The sequence below is a fragment of the Salmo salar genome, chromosome ssa13 (genome assembly GCF_905237065.1).
Source record: "Salmo salar chromosome ssa13, Ssal_v3.1, whole genome shotgun sequence".
Classification (NCBI taxonomy): Eukaryota; Metazoa; Chordata; class Actinopteri; order Salmoniformes; family Salmonidae; genus Salmo; species Salmo salar.
The window spans coordinates 85676469-85694763 of record NC_059454.1 but is presented as its reverse complement, the minus strand read 5'-3'; the positions used below and the strand labels follow the sequence as shown (position 1 = coordinate 85694763).

Here is an 18295-nt window from a genome sequence, read left to right as displayed (position 1 = left end):
TATATTTTGTATTTTTTTTACAGCAACCACCAACCACAGGAGGGCTCAGGTGCCTGTTCTCAATGAGTGTAGATAGCCTGCCGCTGCCTACTGCCGCTCTGCTGCCACTCTGCTGGGGAGGAGAGGAGGTAGGGAGCCCACGTGGTAACTGGGGGGCCCTGCCTTGATTGGATGACTGATTAATACAAATAAACTGTGTAATAAATCAATGTTATTGGTCAATTCTGTGAGTCAGGGGCTGGGCTCAAGGCTGTAGGGGACCCCAAGAGGCAAAAAATATAATAATTACATTACTTTTTATCCAACCACAGGAGCCCACTTTCAATGCCATCTATGGATTATATTTCTGTGGTTGGTTGTAGCTGTCAGTTTGCCTTTTGCAGATTTCAAAACAATTGTTAGAAAAACATAGGCCTGCAGTTTGGAAAGCAAATGCCTACTGCTGAAAAGAGAAGACTAGTCTGTCTGTAGAACCAATAAAATAAAACATATCTCAACTACTCCCAATTTTTTGATAATAGAAGCATTGTTTTTCAAAGTAGCTCATCTTGATATAGGCTATTGACACGATGGGCGCATCAGCCATCACCATAAGTAGCCTTATGGCTTCATCTTCATCATTAGGTGAGTCAGTGTGCCACTGGACATGTTATTTAGTAGCCTACTGTAGCCTATGATATATATATATATAGGCTACTGTATATTTCTTCCTAATATTGTACAATCTGTGCAATTGTATATTTTTTTAAGCCCCTGAGCCTATGATTTCTTAAACTGGCTCTGTAGGCACTTGTATTCTCACCAACCTCAGTCCTACCACAGGCCTGGGCGGTTGAGAGCACTGTGCAGCCTCAAGTCCCCACAACTTCCTCCTTAGTGCCCCCTGGGTGAAGGCTGGGTAATGAACTGTAACCTGAGAAGGTCCTCTTGACCGACTGTCTGCCCCAACCTACAGTGTGAGGAGACTAGGCTGGGATATCCTTATTTAGTCAGTGAGGAGGAAAGAGGGAGGCCCAGCCCAGCCCAGAAAGCAGTGGGGTTTGGGAAAAGGGTACAACTGTAGAGGGCTGTCAGCACAAACCAATTATTTTGTCAAGCAAAGTGTGACTTTGATTGCTTGCTACCTCTCTGCAAGACTTTTACAAACTTTTTAAATGTTCCTCTGTAGTGAACAGCAGCATCGAAGTGCACTAGGCCATTACAGTATGTGACTTCGTTTGTGACCTTCCAGGCTTAAAAAGATGATCCCTCAACAAAGCACTGGCCCCTACCCCAAAGTAAACCGCAATGAGCCAAGTATTCAAGAGAAGGAGAAGGTAAGTACTAATCCTACTTCATTGTCTTTAATGTTCTACAGTAGGTAATGTGCTATCTCAATTCACTGTGTGTATATCAAATCAAATCAAATTTGATTGGTCACATACACATGGTTAGCAGATGTTAATGCGAGTGTAGCAAAATGCTGTGTGTGTGTGTGTGTGTGTGTGTGTGTGTGTGTGTGTGTGTGTGTGTGTGTGTGTGTGTGTGTGTGTGTGTGTGTGTGTGTGTGTGTGTGTGTGTGATTGTAGATTCGTGTTTTGTATTCATCTCTGTAAATCAGGCTGAAAGCTGTATCAGGCTTTTACATAACTTGTCCAACAACTTAGATGTATGTCGACAATGACAGTCTCAATGTATTATCCCTTCACTTACCTATCATGTTAATGGAACTTGTGTGTGGTCTCTTTACATCACTGGGCTTGAGGATCCAAGATTGAAATTGAATACACCATCCTACACTATATATGGTTGGAGAAGACACTGAAATCCCTCAACAAATATCAGTGTGAACATCTACTGCATACAAGCTGGACTGTACAATGGGAAAGCTAAGTTCTACATGATAATAATGCAGATGAACATTAACAGACCTTTACAGAGGCAAATATTGGCTTTCATTTAAAAAAATCAAGACAAAATGGAGGTGGATGAAACAAATGTAAATGATGTCCTATATAGAGAGAGATGTGCAATACCATAGAAAATACTTGCACAGCACACAATACATAGCAAGTGTATCAATATTTATATTTTTGTTCCCATCCAATTGGACCAAGAGATTGGACCCCACAGATTGTGTAGCTCTATCACCATGGGCTAATAATACAGACGGGTGCATCTGTTTCCTTCTTCTGCTAGGCAGCTGTGGAGTGAAGGAAGCCCTCACCATCCATCCCACATGCTGCTTTCCATCAGCTATGGACAAAACATGTTATTTATTTAGTTATGCAGTGCTACAATTATATTTTATTGTACTTTATGAGATGCACTAACATACATTTCTATATACACTACCGGTCAAAAGTTTTAAAACACTTACTGATTCAAGGGTTTTTCTTTATTTTTACAATTTTCTACATTGTAGAATAATAGTGAAGACATCAAAACTATGAAATAACACATATGGAATCATGTAGTAACCAAAAAAGTGTTGAACAAATATTCTGCAAAGTAGCCACCCTTGCCTTGATAACAGCTTTGCACACTCTTGGCATTCTCTCAACCAGATTCACCAGGAATGCTTTTCCAACAGTCTTGAAGGAGTTCCCACATATGCTGAGCACTTGTTGGCTGCCATGCTAGTTAAGTTTGCCTTGAATTATAAATAAATCACAGACAGTGTCACCAGCAAAGCACCCCCACACCATAACACCTCCACCATGCTTTACGGTGGGGAATACACATGTGGAGATCATCCGTTCACCCCGCGTCTCACAAAAACACTGTGGTTGGAACCAAAAATCACCAAAAATCACCAATTTGGACTCCAGACCAAAGGACAGATTTCAACAGGTCTAATGTCAATTGCTCGTGCTTCTTGGCTCAAGCAAGTCTCTTGTTATTATTGGTGCCCTTTAGTAGTGATTTCTTTGCAGCAATTTGACCAGTCTACTCTGAACAGTTGATGTTGAGATGTGTCTGTTACTTGAACTCTGTGAAGCATTTATTTGGGCTGCAATTTCTAAAGCTGGAAACTCGAATGAACTTATCCTCTGCACCACAGGTAACTCTGGGTCTTCCATTCCTGTGGCGGTCCTCATAAGAGCAAGTTTCATCATAGCGCTTGATGTTTTTTGCGACTGCACTTGAAGAAACTTTCAAAGTTCTTGAAATGTTCTGTATTGACTGACATTCATGTCTTAAAATAATGATGGACTGCCGTTTCTCTAATATGAGCTTTTCTTGCCATAATATGGACTTGGTATTTTACCAAATAGGGCTATCTTCTGTATACTCCTCCTACCTTGTCACAACACAACTGATTGGCTCAAACGCATTAAGAAGGAAAGAAATTCCACAAATTCACTTTTAAGAAGGCACACCTTAATTGAAATACATTGCAGGTGACTACCTCATGAAGCTGGTTGAGAGAATGCCAAGAGTGTGCAAAGCTGTCATCAAGGCAAAGGGTGGCTATTTGAAGAATCCCAAATATAAAATATATTTTTATTTGTTTTAACACTTTGTTTTGTTGTTTTGTTTCCTTTCCACGATACTAATGAATATCGCAAAACGTATAATGTCCCAGCCCTACTAACCATGTGCACAGTAGGCCTACAGATATCAATTCCTAGTAATACCAATTTTAAATGGGCTCTACCCAGTGGGCAAAATTGTCAGTGACTGCCTGACTGCACCACAAATAACATCAGTATGATGTTTTTATTTCACCTTTATTTAACTAGGCAAGTCAGTTAAGAACAAATTCTTATTTACAATGACGGCCTAGGAACAGTGGGTTAACTGCCTTGTTCAGAGGCAGAACGACAGATTTTTACCTTGTCAGTTCGAGGATTCAATCTAGCAACCTTTCGGTTACTGGCCCAACGCTCTAACCACTAGGCTACCTGCCACCCAAATTGTGCCTGCTGGCTTGTATATTTTTCAATTATAGCCAAGAGAGAGTGTAGTCTGCAGTTCAGATTTCTTTACTTCTCTGCCACTGACTGCAAACTTATTTTCCTGCTGCATTAACGTGTTCTAAATTACAGTGCATAGTCAAATCAAGGTTCTCCTTGGCAAAATTACATGAAGGTCACTGCAAACCAAGTTATTATGAAACACAACCCAATCACTTTGAAGGTTGGTTGTGTGTAATTAAATAATAACAGTAATTAATAACAATGAAAACATGATCCCCTCTCAAGAATTGTTTTCCACAAGCATGATTAAAGCATAATTAAACTGGTAAAGTTAGCAGTTGGTGGCAGTGTAACAAATGCAGTCTGTAGGTCTGCGGTCTGTGGGCACACACCACAAAAAATCAACTGACACTCGACTTTTCGTACTAGCACTGACTTTGCTGATAGCTACTTTATTGAGGGAAAATGTACTGACTATGACTGAGATATATGGTTGTCTCACCGAGCCAACATAAGATGAATGCACTAACTAACTGTAAGTTGCTCTGGATAAGAGCATCCACTAAATAACTGAAATGTGAAATGTAAATGTAAACAGTCTCTCAAGTTCCATAGAATACTTTCAAGGTAGGGAATCATCTAATGTTGTTAATTTGGGTGAACTATCCCTTTACCAAGCCACTTTTGGCTCCAGGAATGAATGATTTGTTTATCTCATCTTTGATCGAAAAATGTATGTTTTTTCTCACAGAAAATGAGGACAACACTACAGCGAAAACACTGGCAAATCAGCCATGACAAAGGCCTTCACCAAACCGAAGGGCCACAGTAGGTCAGCCATATGAAGAGTACTGCCACTTACAGTGCCCAACCATGTCTGTCTGTCTGTCTGTCTGTCTGTCTGTCTGTCTGTCTGTCTGTCTGTCTGTCTGTCTGTCTGTCTGTCTGTCTGTCTGTCTGTCTGTCTGTCTGTCTGTCTGTCTGTCTGTCTGTCTGTCTGTCTGTCTGTCTGTCTGTCTGTCTACACACTTGTCTCCAGGCTTGTTTCCCCTTTTTACTCATGCTATTTGTATTAACAGATCCATTTGTCTCATGTCAGTGACTGTTTGTGTTTACTCACTGTTTAGGCATAATCATGGTCTCATCTGACATAATAACAAGTCTCATTTCCAGCCATTGTTATTGTTCCGTAATACAATACTTGTACTGATGTCAGCTTTGCACAGGCCCTGCTGCTGCATTTGCCATGAAAGCAAACTCGAAGCAGACTAGTGATAGACTTATGTTGTGATGAGTTATTGAACGACATCATGTCATACTCAATAAGGTATGTTTTGTTAGTATTCAGCAGAAGAATGCATACGCCCCATACGACCTATGGATAGGCTTGTGTGGTTTTCTGTACTCTCAGTTTCATCAATCTAGTTTCTCCAAAGACGTTTGTACTGCCCTTGAGATGTGCAGTGACTAACATTTTGTTTTCATGTTCGACCCTCCTGTCTTCTCCAAGCCCTGCTCTAGCTCACTGTCTCAGTGACGCATAACGCACACTGCACTCCACAGTCCCAAGGTCTGTAGCGCTGCCATCTGCAAAGAATTCCTGCCTTTATTTGGCCTCAGAGCTTCTCTATCATGGTAACAGCAGACAAACAGTGAGGGGTAACACAACCAGCCCCTTTGAAACACAACACGTGGGGCTATTGCCATCTCGGATTAGCTCCTATAAAAATTGAAGAGAATTTAGTCTCTATCTACTTTTTGGTTGGCTTGGTTTACAAAAGATGGCTATCAATCCACACTTCATTCTGTAGACGACTGGATTCCCTCTCTGTGCCCTTTCTTGTCTCACAGTCATGTACAAATTAAGAACATTTTCAAGGCAGATAACCATTACTGTAGTACATGCTTTTGTATTTGCAGCAACAATCATAGTGATTTCAACATTGATACTAAATGAATCATTGTCATTTGACATGTTTGTGTGCTACTGGGAGCTCCGTTGTTGTTCCATTGTCCTCAGGCAGTATTTAAGTTGTCAGATCAGACACAGTCATATTTGTTGGACATTGAATTATTTAATTAAAATGAAACTTAAATAAAACAGGCACTTATATACAACCGGTGCCCAGAAGCCATGCATTCCCATGAGTATCAGACATCTAAATAGTTAAATTATTCAAATATGTAACCCCTACAAAGAGTGTAACCCCTGTGTGTTTTTTGTGCAATGTGATAAATGTATTGTAAATGCCTGTTTGATGGGAGACTCAAGGCAAAGTCACCCAAGGGGATTCAATTCAATTAAAAGTACAATTAACTGAATCATTGCCAGAGACATGATATCGCCTTTACAGAGTGTTTTTTGTCTTTAGGGATGGCGTCCCAGTCCCATCACCAAGAGCACGGCTGATCCAGAGCCGAATGTCCCAGAGTGCAGAGTTTGTGATGGAGGAGCACATGCAGCTCAGCACTGGACTGCAGACCCAAGAGAGACACTTGTTCCTTTTCAGTGACACACTCATCATCACTAAATCAAAGTTAGTCCTCAGCATCTAAAAATAATGTCCACTTACTGAACAAGATGAATAGGAATAGATGAGAACTAACAATGGAATATTAGAAGTGAGCATTTTGTCCTTCATGTCAATTGTGCAGATTTGGATCATCTTAGGATGAGAGGGGCACTTTAATTTAAAATATATATATATCATGTGTAATTGATGATTGCAATTACTGTTGTATTTTGTCCTGATTAGATAGCTGATAGTGGTTTATCTACCCTGTTGTCTTGCAGGTCTTCCTCAAGCCTCAAACTGAAGTAGAGTGTGAGGCTGTGTGAGATGTGGTTGGGTTCTTGCATGGAAGAGGTTGCTGAGAGAAAACTGACCTCAAAGAACTCATTTGTCATGGCTGGCCTACTCTCAGGTAGGCTACTCCAATCATTAAAATCAATTTTTCAATTGCCAGAAAAATAGATGAACATTAACTTGGGGGGGAAAAAAGATTACATTTGTTTTCCCAATCAGTTCATCTGAGACAAAGGAGAAATGGCTTTCAGCTTTACAATGGTAAGGAAATACTTACAAAAACCAGGTGTACAATATAAAAATTACTTCTGAAATTAAATGTTCACACTTAGGGAAAAAAAACTGTTATCTAGAACCTAAAAGGGTTATTTGGCTGTCCCCATAGGAGAACCCGTTGGAGAACCCTTTTTGGTTCTAGGTAAAAACCCTTTTGGATTCTATGTAGAACCCTTTTCACAGAGGTTCTACATGGAACCCAAAAGGGTTCTACCTGAAACTAAAAAGTGTTGTCCTATGGGGACATCCGAAGAACCCTGTTGGAACAATTTTTTACACTAAGAGTGTAGGATTAAGTATCTATCTGATGCAGGCACATTAAGATATCAGACATGTATAGCACTAATACATGCCTATTTGCCATAGGCACATCACCAAATCCAATAAAGTGGATTATCCCAGCAATCTAACCATGAAGGTTGTTCTCATGAATATTGGAACTAGTGCAATGGTAAAGGAATTCACTCATCTACAACTACTGCTGCTTATCCTATGCTTATTGACCATTTCCCTCAAAACTTCAAATTCTAAATGAAATACATTGAATGAATGTATGACTTTTCCTAGTTAACATGACATTTATTCAAGTAACCTCAGACAATATTTTCCAATTCTATAAGAATATGAAGGAAGTATCTGTGTTTTGTGTTAATGTAGACAACTGTGAATGTGGACAATAAAGACAACGATGACAAAGTCATCAGGATCCTCACCCAACAGTTAAGACTCACTGTGAGTTGTTGACACTAGTTAATGTAGTCATTATGTCTTAGCTCTATTATTAGATGCAATCCATATTTTTGCTGTATGTATTTTCTGTTTGTATTATGTATTAAGAAAAGAAATACTATCATTATAGAATAATATATATATATATATTATTATTATTTTTTTCAAGTTGAAGATAATCATGCATGACCTGGATCAGGGTTCTCCAACCCTGTTCCTGGAGAATCAGGTGCGCTAGATTAGGGTTGGAGCGAAAACCTACAGGACAGTAGATCTCCAGAAACAGGGTTGGAGAGCCCTGACCTAGACTCAAGCTCTCCAAGCTCTGCAATGTTACACCTGTTGCAACATGTTTAAGTAAATTATTTGTTTTTTAAGGTTTGCTCTTTAGAGTTTAGATCATTCTCCGCTACCACTAGTCTACATTTTTACTCATAGATCTTTAGAGTAGGCCAGAAGAGTATCACAAGAGGAACAAGAATAATTGACAACGTTTTGTGCTCTCAAATGGCATTTCCTTTCTCTGTGTCACGCCCTGACCTGAGAGCCTTTTTATGTCTCTTTTTAGGTTTGGTCAGGGTGTGATTTGGGTGGGCATTCTATGTCCTTTTTTCTATGTTTTTGTATTTCTTTGTTTTGGCCTGGTATGGCTCTCAATCAGGGACAGCTGTACATCGTTGTCGCTGATTGGGAGCCATACTTAGGCAGCCTGTTTTCCTTTGGGGTTTTGTGGGTAGTTGTTTCTGTTGTGTGGTTTGCACCTGACAGAACTGTTGGTGGTCGTCGTTGGTGGTCGTTGGTGGTCGTTGGTGGTCGTTGGTGTCTTATGTTCAAGTGTTTTGTATTATTAAAACTTCAATATGAACACTCACCACGCTGCATCTTGGTCCCCTCTTTCAGATGATCGTTACACTCTGACCATTCCTGGGGGTGTAGATATCACTGAGTTTCTTTTCTTCCTCCTAAACATAATTGTATTTTTCTATTTCCACAGGGCAGACCCACTGACTACCGGTTCTGGGTTGTCTCAGGGAGAGAGGAAGCCCCATACCCTCTTATTGGTGAGGAAATGTGTCAGAACTATCACTTTGCACTGAAACAGACCTCCAAACACAGTCAGGATGGAGGCACACTTGGCTTGGCTCTGGTTTTGGACCATAGTGTTTCTGTGTAGGCAAGGGATTACCCAAAGCAAACCAATATTTCAGTTGGGCAGGTTTTTGGTCCGTACTCATCCATGGTGTGTTCACGTGTAGGGTTTGTGACTTGAAACTGTAATCTGACGACATGGCTACAGGAGCCTCTCTAGAAAGCCAAGGCATATTTAAGAGTCTAGGGGATCGGAAAAAAGGATTCATGAGGGCCTTTGTGTGTCTGGAAGGAATGCCTCATACAACTGCATGCTATTCTGTCTAAAGGGCACATACCTCATTGTCTCAAGTCAATACTGGTAGAAAATAATATAATTTAGTCAAACCTCATTTGAATCAGCAGCAACAAAATGTACCCTGAGAATTGTAGGTGATTTCAGTTCAAAAGAAAATTGCAAAGGATTGGTAAGACTGCAACCATGTTTATCTAATATATGCTTTAAGCCCATGTAATTGTAAGGGGCGTGTGATTCAACATGTTTCTAGCATCATTTAATTGCTCCTTTAAATTCTCGACTCCTTGCCTTTTGACTCCTTCCCATTCCTTTCAATTTTGTTGGTTTATTTGAATAGATAGTAAGCTGATGACAGATTACCAGGCTGGATTCAAACCTACATGTACCAGGAGCAACAGCACTAACCACTTGACCATACAGGCCACATCATCATTCATGATTAAACAGAAATGGTAGAAGCAGTGAGTGAATGCATTCTCCAATTCTACACAAAAACCTGATTTGATCAGATCTACATGTGTCATGTCTGTCAGGTCATGAGCATCCCTTCAGTATTATCCTAAACTCCTTGAGGGAAACAGACTGCCAAGTCTCAGCAGTCACCAACAACATCCTGACTGTAGATGGGAGTCTCTACCTTGAGAGAGAGAGAGACACTAGCATATATTGATTTTTAACAAGTTCTATTGATATACACAACAGGGATAGAAAATAAAATTTTCTTCAGTGCATTTTGTTGAACTTTTTCGACTTTTTACACATCAATTATCTAGCCCTCTTTACGGAAGTGGTTGACTTAGAATGGAGATAGTAAATAACTTCCTGTCACGCTAGCACATGTAGTTCTACAGACGTTATCGGAATCTGCTTCCTGTAATTTGGATAATTAGTGTTTTAAATGTGCCATTGCTTGTTGGAGGTATAGCACACAGTCTCTCTGTCTTAACACAACACTGTGGGAAAATAATTATACAAATTATTTTGTAACTAAGCTTTTTGCTGCTCTTTAAAATTAATAATGTATTCTCAAATGCCAAATAAATTATTCAGCCAGGTCTTTTGGTATACACTGAAAAAACAGGTATGGTGATTTATCTGCATTGTGCCTTTTAAGGGTGTTTTCAGTAGTTGCCTTGTAATGCAAAAGTTTTCTAAGAAACAATTTATGGCAAGACTCAAGTATTTTATTTTTTCCACCAGCCATCAGTGCTCACATCCATGTCTTCCCATGTATGCCTTTGTAGCTGTATTGTCCATGTCTGTATCTGCATACTCAGAAAACAAGGTTCATCAATGCTTCTTTGCAAAGGTGATGGTTCTATGTGCAACCATAATGACACTTTCTTCTTTAAATTATAATTAACATGTAGGAACAGAGGCTCATTCGAATATTTTGGGGTGTGGTTTGCTCACTGCTCCTTTTGTGCAACGGGAGTGCCATTCCAGTTGATTTGTTGTGTTATGCCACTACATTTTTTGTATCACTTCGGTGCAATTTTCACAAGTATATGGTATATTTTCACAACTCTAAGCTCAAAAATCTTAACAGATCATCAAAATGGCTCATTAAGCACATTTTCAATTGACTGAGTACAACAAACAAAATTAGTCACTTGTTCACTGTACCAAATTACTCTTTCAATTTGGACACAGATTTAATCTAAGTCTCTGCAAAACTCACTTTACTTTTGATATGATTTTCTTGTCATTTGTTAACAATACAATTAAATGTCACTTAATTAAACTGATCAAAACGGATAACTACTGAACCAAAACTAGGTAGTACCTAGTTAATGTACAGTACCAGTCAAAAGTTTGGACACACCAACTCATTCAAGGGTTATTCTTTATTTTTACTATTTTCTACATTGTAGAATAATAGTGAAGACATCAAAACTATGAAATAACACATATGGAATCATGTAGTTACCAAAAAAGTGTTAAACAAATATTCTTCAAAGTAGCCACCCTTTGCCTTGATTACAGCTTTGCATACTCTTGGCATTCTCTCAGCCAGCTTTACCTGGAATTGTCACGCTCTGACCTAGAGAGCTGTTTTTTCTCTGTTTAGTTAGGTCAGGGTGTGATAGAGGGTGGGCATTCTATGTTTGTATTTCTATGTTTTGGCCGGGTATGGTTTCCAATCGGAGGCAGCTGTCTATCGTTGTCTCTGATTGGAAGCCATACTTAGGCAGCCTTTTTTCCTTTAGTTTTCGTGGGTAGTTCTTCGTTTAGTTATATGTTGCCTGACGGAACTGTTTGCTGTCGTTTTGTTTCTTTTGTATAAGTGTTCGTTTTTCATTAAAATATATTATGAGCACGCAACACGCTGTGCCTTGGTCTCCTCTATACGACGCCTGTGACAGGAATGCTTTTCCAACAGTCTTGAAGTTCTCATGTATGCTGAACACTTGTTGGCTGCTTTTCCTTCACTCTGCGGTCCAAATCATCGCAAACCATCTCAATTGGGTTGAAGTCGGGTGATTGTGGAGGCCAGGTCATCTGATGCAGCACTCCATCACTCTCCTTCTTGGTCAAATAGCCCTTACACAGCCTGGAGGTGTGTTGGGTCATTATCCTTTTGAAAGACAAATGATAGTCCCACTAAGCGCAAACCATATGGGATGGCGTATCGCTGTATAATGCTGTGGTAGCCATGCTGGTTAAGTGTGCCTTGAATAAATCACTGACAGTGTCACCAGCAAAGCACCCCCACACCATCACACCTCCTACTCCATGCTTCACGGTGGGAACCACACATGCGGAGATCATCCATTCACCTACTCTGCGTCTCACAAAGACCCGGTTGTTGGAACCAAAAATACATTTGGACTCGTCAGACCAAAGGACTGATTTCCACCGGTTTAATGTCCATTGCTCGTGTTTCTTGGCCCAACCAAGTCTCTTATTCTTATTGGTGTCCTTTAGTAGTGGTTTCTTTGCAGCAATTCGACTATGAAGGCCTGATTCGCGCAATCTTCTCTGAACAGTTGATGTTGAGATGTGTCTGTTACTTGAACTCTGTGAAGCATTTATTTGGGCTGCAATTTCTGAGCCTGGTAACTCTAATGAACTTATCCTCTGCAGCAGAGGTAACAATGGGTCTTCCTTTCCTGTGGCGGTCCTCATGAGAGCCAGTTTCATCATAGCGCTTGATGGTTTTTGCAAAAGTTCTTGACATTTTCCGGATTGACTGACCTTCTTGTCTTAAAGTAATGATGGACTGTCATTTCTCTTTGCTTATTTGAGCTATTCTTGCCATAATATGGACTTGGTCTTTTACCAAATAGGGCTATCTTCTGTAAACCCCCCTACCTTGTCCCTACTTGTGTAAACCCCCCTACATTGTCACTCCTCAGCTACTTGGCTCAAACACATTAAGAAGGAAAGAAATTCCACAAATTAACTTTTAACAAGGCACACCTGTTAATTGAAGTGCATTCCATGTGACTACCTCATGAAGCTGGTTGAGAGAATGCCAAGAGTATGCAAAGCTGTCATCAAGGCTTTTGACTGGTACTGTATAAACAGTTTTTTTCAATAATTTTGTTGCAATTTTCACAAGTATGTGGTACATTTTCACAACTCTAAGCACAAAAATGTAAATTGCACCTGGGCTGGAATAATAAAAATTTCCCTCATTAAAATTCAAATCAATTTATAACATTTTTGACATGCGTTTTTCTGGATTTTTTGTTGTTGTTATTCTGTCTCTCACTGTTCAAATAAACCTACAATTAAAATTATAGACTGATAATTTCTTTGTCAGTGGGCAAACGTACAAAATCAGCAGGGGATCAAATACTTTTTTCCCTCACTGTATAAGCTTGGCACAGCTGTATTTGTGGAGTTTCTCCCATTCTTCTCTGCAGATCCTCTCAAGCTCTGTCAGGTTGGATGGGGAGTGTTGCTGCACAGCTATTTTCAGGTCTCTCCAGAGATGTTAGATCGTGTTCAAGCCCAGGCTCTGGCTGGGCCACTCAAGGACATTCAGAGACATGTCCTGATTGGTGGAGTGATATGAAGCTGGTTGTCCTTCTTGAAGGTTCTCCCATCTCCACAGAGGAACTCTAGAGCTCTGTCAGAGTGTCCATTGGGTTCTTGGTCACATCAGTGACCAAGGCCCTTCTCCCCCGATTGCTCAGTTTGGCCGGGCGGCCAGCTCTAGGAAGAGTCTTGGTGGTTCCAATATCTTCCATTTAAGAATGACATAGGCCACTGTGTTCTGGGGACCTTCAATGCTGCAGAAATGTTTTGCTACCCTTTCCAAGATCTTTCCCTCTACACAATCCTGTCTCAAAGCTCTACAGAAAATTCCTTATACCTCATGGCTTGGTTTTTGCTCTGAGATGCAGGTGTCCGACTAGACTGTAAATTCTCCATCCAGACTCATATTAAACATCTCCAATCCAAAATCAAATCTAGAATCGGCTTTCTATTTCGCAACAAAGTCTTCTTCACTCACGCCGCCAAACTTACCCTAGTAAAACTGACTATCCTGCCAATCCTCGACTTCGGCGATGTCATCTACAAAATAGCTTCCAATACTCTACTCAGCAAAGTGGATGCAGTCTATCCGTTTTGTTACCAAATCACCTTATACCACCCACCACTGCGACCTGTATGCTCTAGTCGGCTGGCCCTCGCTACATATTCGTCGCCAGACCCACTTGCTCCAGGTCATCTATAAGTCTATGCTAGGTAAAGCTCCACCTTATCTCAGTTCACTGGTCACGATAACAACACCCACCCGTAGCACACGTTCCAGCAGGTATATCTCACTGATCATCCCCAAAGCCAACACCTCATTTGGCCGCCTTTCCTTCCAGTTCTCTGCTGCCAGTGACTGGAACGAATTGCAAAAATCGCTGAAGCTGGAGACCTTTATTTCCCTCACCAACTTTAAACATCAGCTATCTGAGCAGCTAACCGATCGCTGCAGCTGTACATAGTCCATCTGTAAATAGCCCACCCAATCTACCTACTTCATCCCCACACTGTTTTTATTTACTTTTCTGCTCTTTTGCACACCAGTATCTCTACTTGCACATCATCATCTGCTCATTTATCACTCCAGTGTTAATCTGCTAAATTGTAATTCTTCGCTACTATGGCCTATTTATTGCCTACCTCCTCAAGCCTTTTGCACACACTGTATATATACTTTCTTTTTTCCTACTGTGTCATTGACTTGTTTATTGTGTTATTGGCTTGTTTATTGTTTATTCCATGTGTAACTCTGTGTTGTTGTCTATGTCACACTGCTTTGCTTTATCTTGGCCCGGTCGCAGTTGTTAATGAGAACTTGATCTCAACTAGCTTACCTGGTTAAATAAAGGTGAAATAAAAAAATAAAATAAAATGCACTATCAAGGTGTGTGCCTTTCCAAATCATGTCCAACCGTTTGAATTTACTGCAGGTGGACTCCAATCAAAAACCTGTTTTCGCTTTGTCATTACGGGGTATTGCGTGTAGATTGCTGAGAGAAATGTTTAATTTAACAAAATGTGGGAAAAGTCAAGGGGTCTGAATACTTTCCAAAGACACTGTATAAAACTTTTTTTATGGTCCATTACATTTCTTTATTGAACCTTTAAAAAAGGTTTGTATAGAGCACCTAAAACCATTTTTTAAAGTGTTTATTTTCTGGGAATAGCATTTATTTATTCCCATTTATTTATTTACTCTGTTTTAATCCTTTTTTCTGCAATGTACAGTAGGTTTGCCTGCAAGCAGGTTTGATTTAATATGGATCAAACATTCTTTATGTCTGTTCATTACCTAGACAACCACGTATCTGTCAGTCAAAGAGTTTCTAAAGAATTTGCTGTTCATAATTTCCATCAGATTCAAATCAGAAACACATAAAGAGAAAGAGGTCTCTGATAGACTGGGCCCTGAGAATACATGGCAGCCAGGCAGGTGGATATCTTGATTCCCCCACCACTCCTCACAAGCTATTTGGTCTTTCATTGTCCTCCATCTGTCGTTATGGAAACCTACCCAGACCCATCATGGTGAGTTGCCGTCTGCTCAAATATGAAAAAATATAAAGTATTACTGTACTCTCTACTGTTGGGAAAGCTGCTGAGATAACAATCATGATGGGCAAATTAGGATAATATCAATCATGCTGGGCAAATTATTCACAGCTTCTAGTTGTGGCTACAAACTATGTTTGGTCCATTGTCTATTGTTCATACAGGACTTGCTGTATCTGTTGTACCACGAGGGCCCCACCACTACAGGGATCTTCCAGTGCTCAGCCAATGCTAAGACATGCCGAGAGCTGAAGGAGAGACTGAACTCCGGCAACAGTGTTCAGCTGGAGGGGGAATCTGTGTTTGTAGCTGCATCAGTCATCACTGTAGTGCTGTCTGAAATCTCACTTGTGTTTTCGATTACTACTAGTCTACATAGGATTTTAAGCATACATTTTATGGACAGCAGTAACAGTAACAGTCTCTCTGTGCCAGTTCGTCTTGTTTTGCCAAGTCAACCTGCGTTTTTTCCTAGCTCCTTTTTCCCAGTCTTTGTTTTTTCTTAGCCCTCCTGGTTTTGACCCTTGCTTGTCCAGACTCCGAATCCGCCTGCCTAACCACTCTGCCTGTTCTGACCTCGAGCCTGCCTATCCCCTTGTACTGTTTGGACTCGGACCTGATTACTAAACCCCTGACTGTCCTGACCTCGAGCCTGCCTATCGCCTGGAACTGTTTGGACTCTGACCTGGTTTATGAACTCTCGCCTGTCCCCGACCTGCCTTTTGCCTACCACTTTTGTTATAATAAATATTGGAGCTCAACCATCTGCCTCCTGTGTCTGCATTTGGGTCTTGCCTTGTGCCCTTATAGTACTGTATGGATTTTGATTGCTAAGACTACTATATTTGAATGAACAGGACTTTCTGCGCAACCTCCCTGGCAGTGTGCTGAGTACTGTTTTGTATGAAAAGTGGATGGAGGTCATGGAGGCTGAAGATAATGAGGACAAGATTGAGTTGATAAAAAGGTGAGACACAAATACATTATGTTCAACAAAAGATTATTGGGTAAAATAAATTAGGTCTCATCAGGTCCTTGATAAGAATAAGACAAGTGTGTTAGAGCAGGGATGAAACAAAAGCCTGCACCCTCTAGCTCTCCAGGAGGGTTGGCCACCTCTCATATAAAGGATATGGTTACAATTAGGTTTTTATTAGGTTTTTCCTCTTGAATGATTGTCCAGTGTCTCCCTATTCTATGGGAGTGGAATAATTTTATTTCAACGGCTCTTTACATGATGAATAGAAATGGAATATTTGGGTAATAGACAGGGAATATTTGGGTAATGATGAGCCATACATGTGAGCAGAAGCAGAACAATAATGAAAATATAACAGATTAATATTAGGTTATGTGTTATGTCCTGTTCATATAACATTCTGTAGTCTTTCTCTGTAAATTCCACTTCTGCACTTGGCCAGGTTGCAGTTACATTTTTACATTTTTAGTCATTTAGCAGACGCTCTTATCCAGAGCGACTTACAGTGGTGAATGCATACATTTCATACATTATTTTTTTTTTTTTTCCTGTGCTGGCCCCCCGTGGGAATCGAACCCACAACCCTGGTGTTGCAAACACCATGCTCTACCAACTGAGCTACAGGGAAGTTGTAAATGAGCTACAGGGAAGTTGTAAATGAGAACTTGTCTCAACTGGCCTACCTGGTTAAATAAAGGTGAAATAAAAAGAACCTGGAAGATATGGTGCACAATGTCCAATTTTGGTAAAAGGGACGCAAGGGCACTATGTCCCATGGGGATCACGGGGGACCAGTACGGAGAAGAAAAAAAAATGAATGAAATGTATGCATTCACTACTGTAAGTCACTCTGGATAAGAGCGTCTGCTAAATGACTAAAATGTAAATGTAAAAAATGATCACAGGACCTGGATGATGGAGCTGGAAAATGGATTTGAACCTTTGAAGAACAACCATGGGGAAACTACTGGCTGTGGGGGATCTAAAGGCACTGTTGGAGAGAGTAGTGGGACCGGTAAAAATGGAGAATGTACTGTGTGCCAGTGGCCTGACAGCGGCAGTATGGGATTCACTGGGGGATGGAATGGACTTTATACATACCGTCCTGGATTCTGGCGGGCCCTAAGAGCAGAGTACCCCACAAGTATGGCCCAAAGTCGCTAAAAGGAGAACCACTGGGGGAGACAGAGAATCCGGCTGCGTATCTACATGGTCAGCTGAAACGATGGAGGCAGGAAACAGAACGGGATCCAGAGGGAGACCCACTGATGACGACTCTGTTCCGAAACTCGGTGATAGAAGCCATGCCCCAACCAGTAAGAAGCAGGCTGGAGGACGTGGTGGGACTGACTTCAAAATCACACAAGGAATTCTGTGACCATGTGATCCATGCAGTGGAAAAATACAGAAAGGATGAACAGAGACTCACAGAACAAGGAAATGACATTCAGAGAAAACTGACCCAACTTCAGCTGGAATAACTGATTGCTGAAGTATGTTCAGGGAACGTTATTAAAATCATCATGTCATGGAGTCACATTACAATTTCATGAGACCATTGAAGGAATATTCCCTGCTTGTTGTTATGGGTGTTTTGAATAATATAGCCATCGGCATTAGCAGAATGTTCCTGTAATGTTTCCTCAGAACCACTTCTATTGCTCCCACATTACTGGAACATTGAAAGAGATCCTTAGGGGAATGTTCTGTGGAAGTTTTTACAGATGTTGTGAACAACATTTTAGTGAATGTTAAGAGAGCATTCCAAGGATATTTCATTTCAACTATTTTCTTAGAAAAAAATATTTGGTGATGAAAACATTCTTTGAATGTTTGTGGGATGTTATCATCTTAATGTTGGCTGAAACCCTAACTATAACTTCATGGGAATGTTGGCTAATGTTCTGGGAATGTCCCATTTTTCCTGAGTAGCTTACAGAAAAACAACCCACATATCATCCTCTAGGAATATATTTAGCCTACGTGCACATTAGGTTCTACTCAATGTAACATTTGTTAAAGCTAGACATTGTACACACACCCACACAAAAGTGGGAGTACAGTTTCAGCCATGGAGTCAACGCCCCTGGGGGAGTTTAGGGGTTAAGTGCCTTGATTAAGGGCACAACGGCAAGAAAAGGCAACTAGAATCTCAAACAACTAATCCAACTGA

At 40.5% G+C, this 18295-nt stretch overlaps 1 protein-coding gene across 14 annotated transcripts; it reads left to right on the top strand.

Moving 5' to 3' along the window:
• The first annotated feature begins 1014 nt into the window (after nt 1-1014).
• LOC106567787 (rho GTPase-activating protein 20) lies at nt 1015-15793 on the top strand. 14 transcript variants are annotated; one of them, XM_045692322.1, is made up of 9 exons: nt 3303-4734; nt 6275-6439; nt 6697-6827; nt 6906-6970; nt 7352-7436; nt 7643-7717; nt 8709-8775; nt 14950-15119; nt 15308-15793. In XM_045692322.1, the coding sequence occupies exons 5-9, from the start codon at nt 7398-7400 to the stop codon at nt 15647-15649; spliced, it is 693 nt and encodes a 230-aa protein (XP_045548278.1). In that variant the 5' UTR covers nt 3303-4734; nt 6275-6439; nt 6697-6827; nt 6906-6970; nt 7352-7397; the 3' UTR covers nt 15650-15793. The 14 variants fall into 14 exon arrangements, 10 of the variants coding, with proteins under 10 accessions (XP_045548277.1, XP_045548273.1, XP_045548279.1 ...); XM_014137522.2 differs by having other exon boundaries at nt 3304-4734; nt 6929-6970; XM_045692321.1 differs by adding an exon at nt 1015-1316 and having other exon boundaries at nt 4654-4730; nt 6697-7436.
• The last annotated feature ends 2502 nt before the right edge of the window (nt 15794-18295 follow it).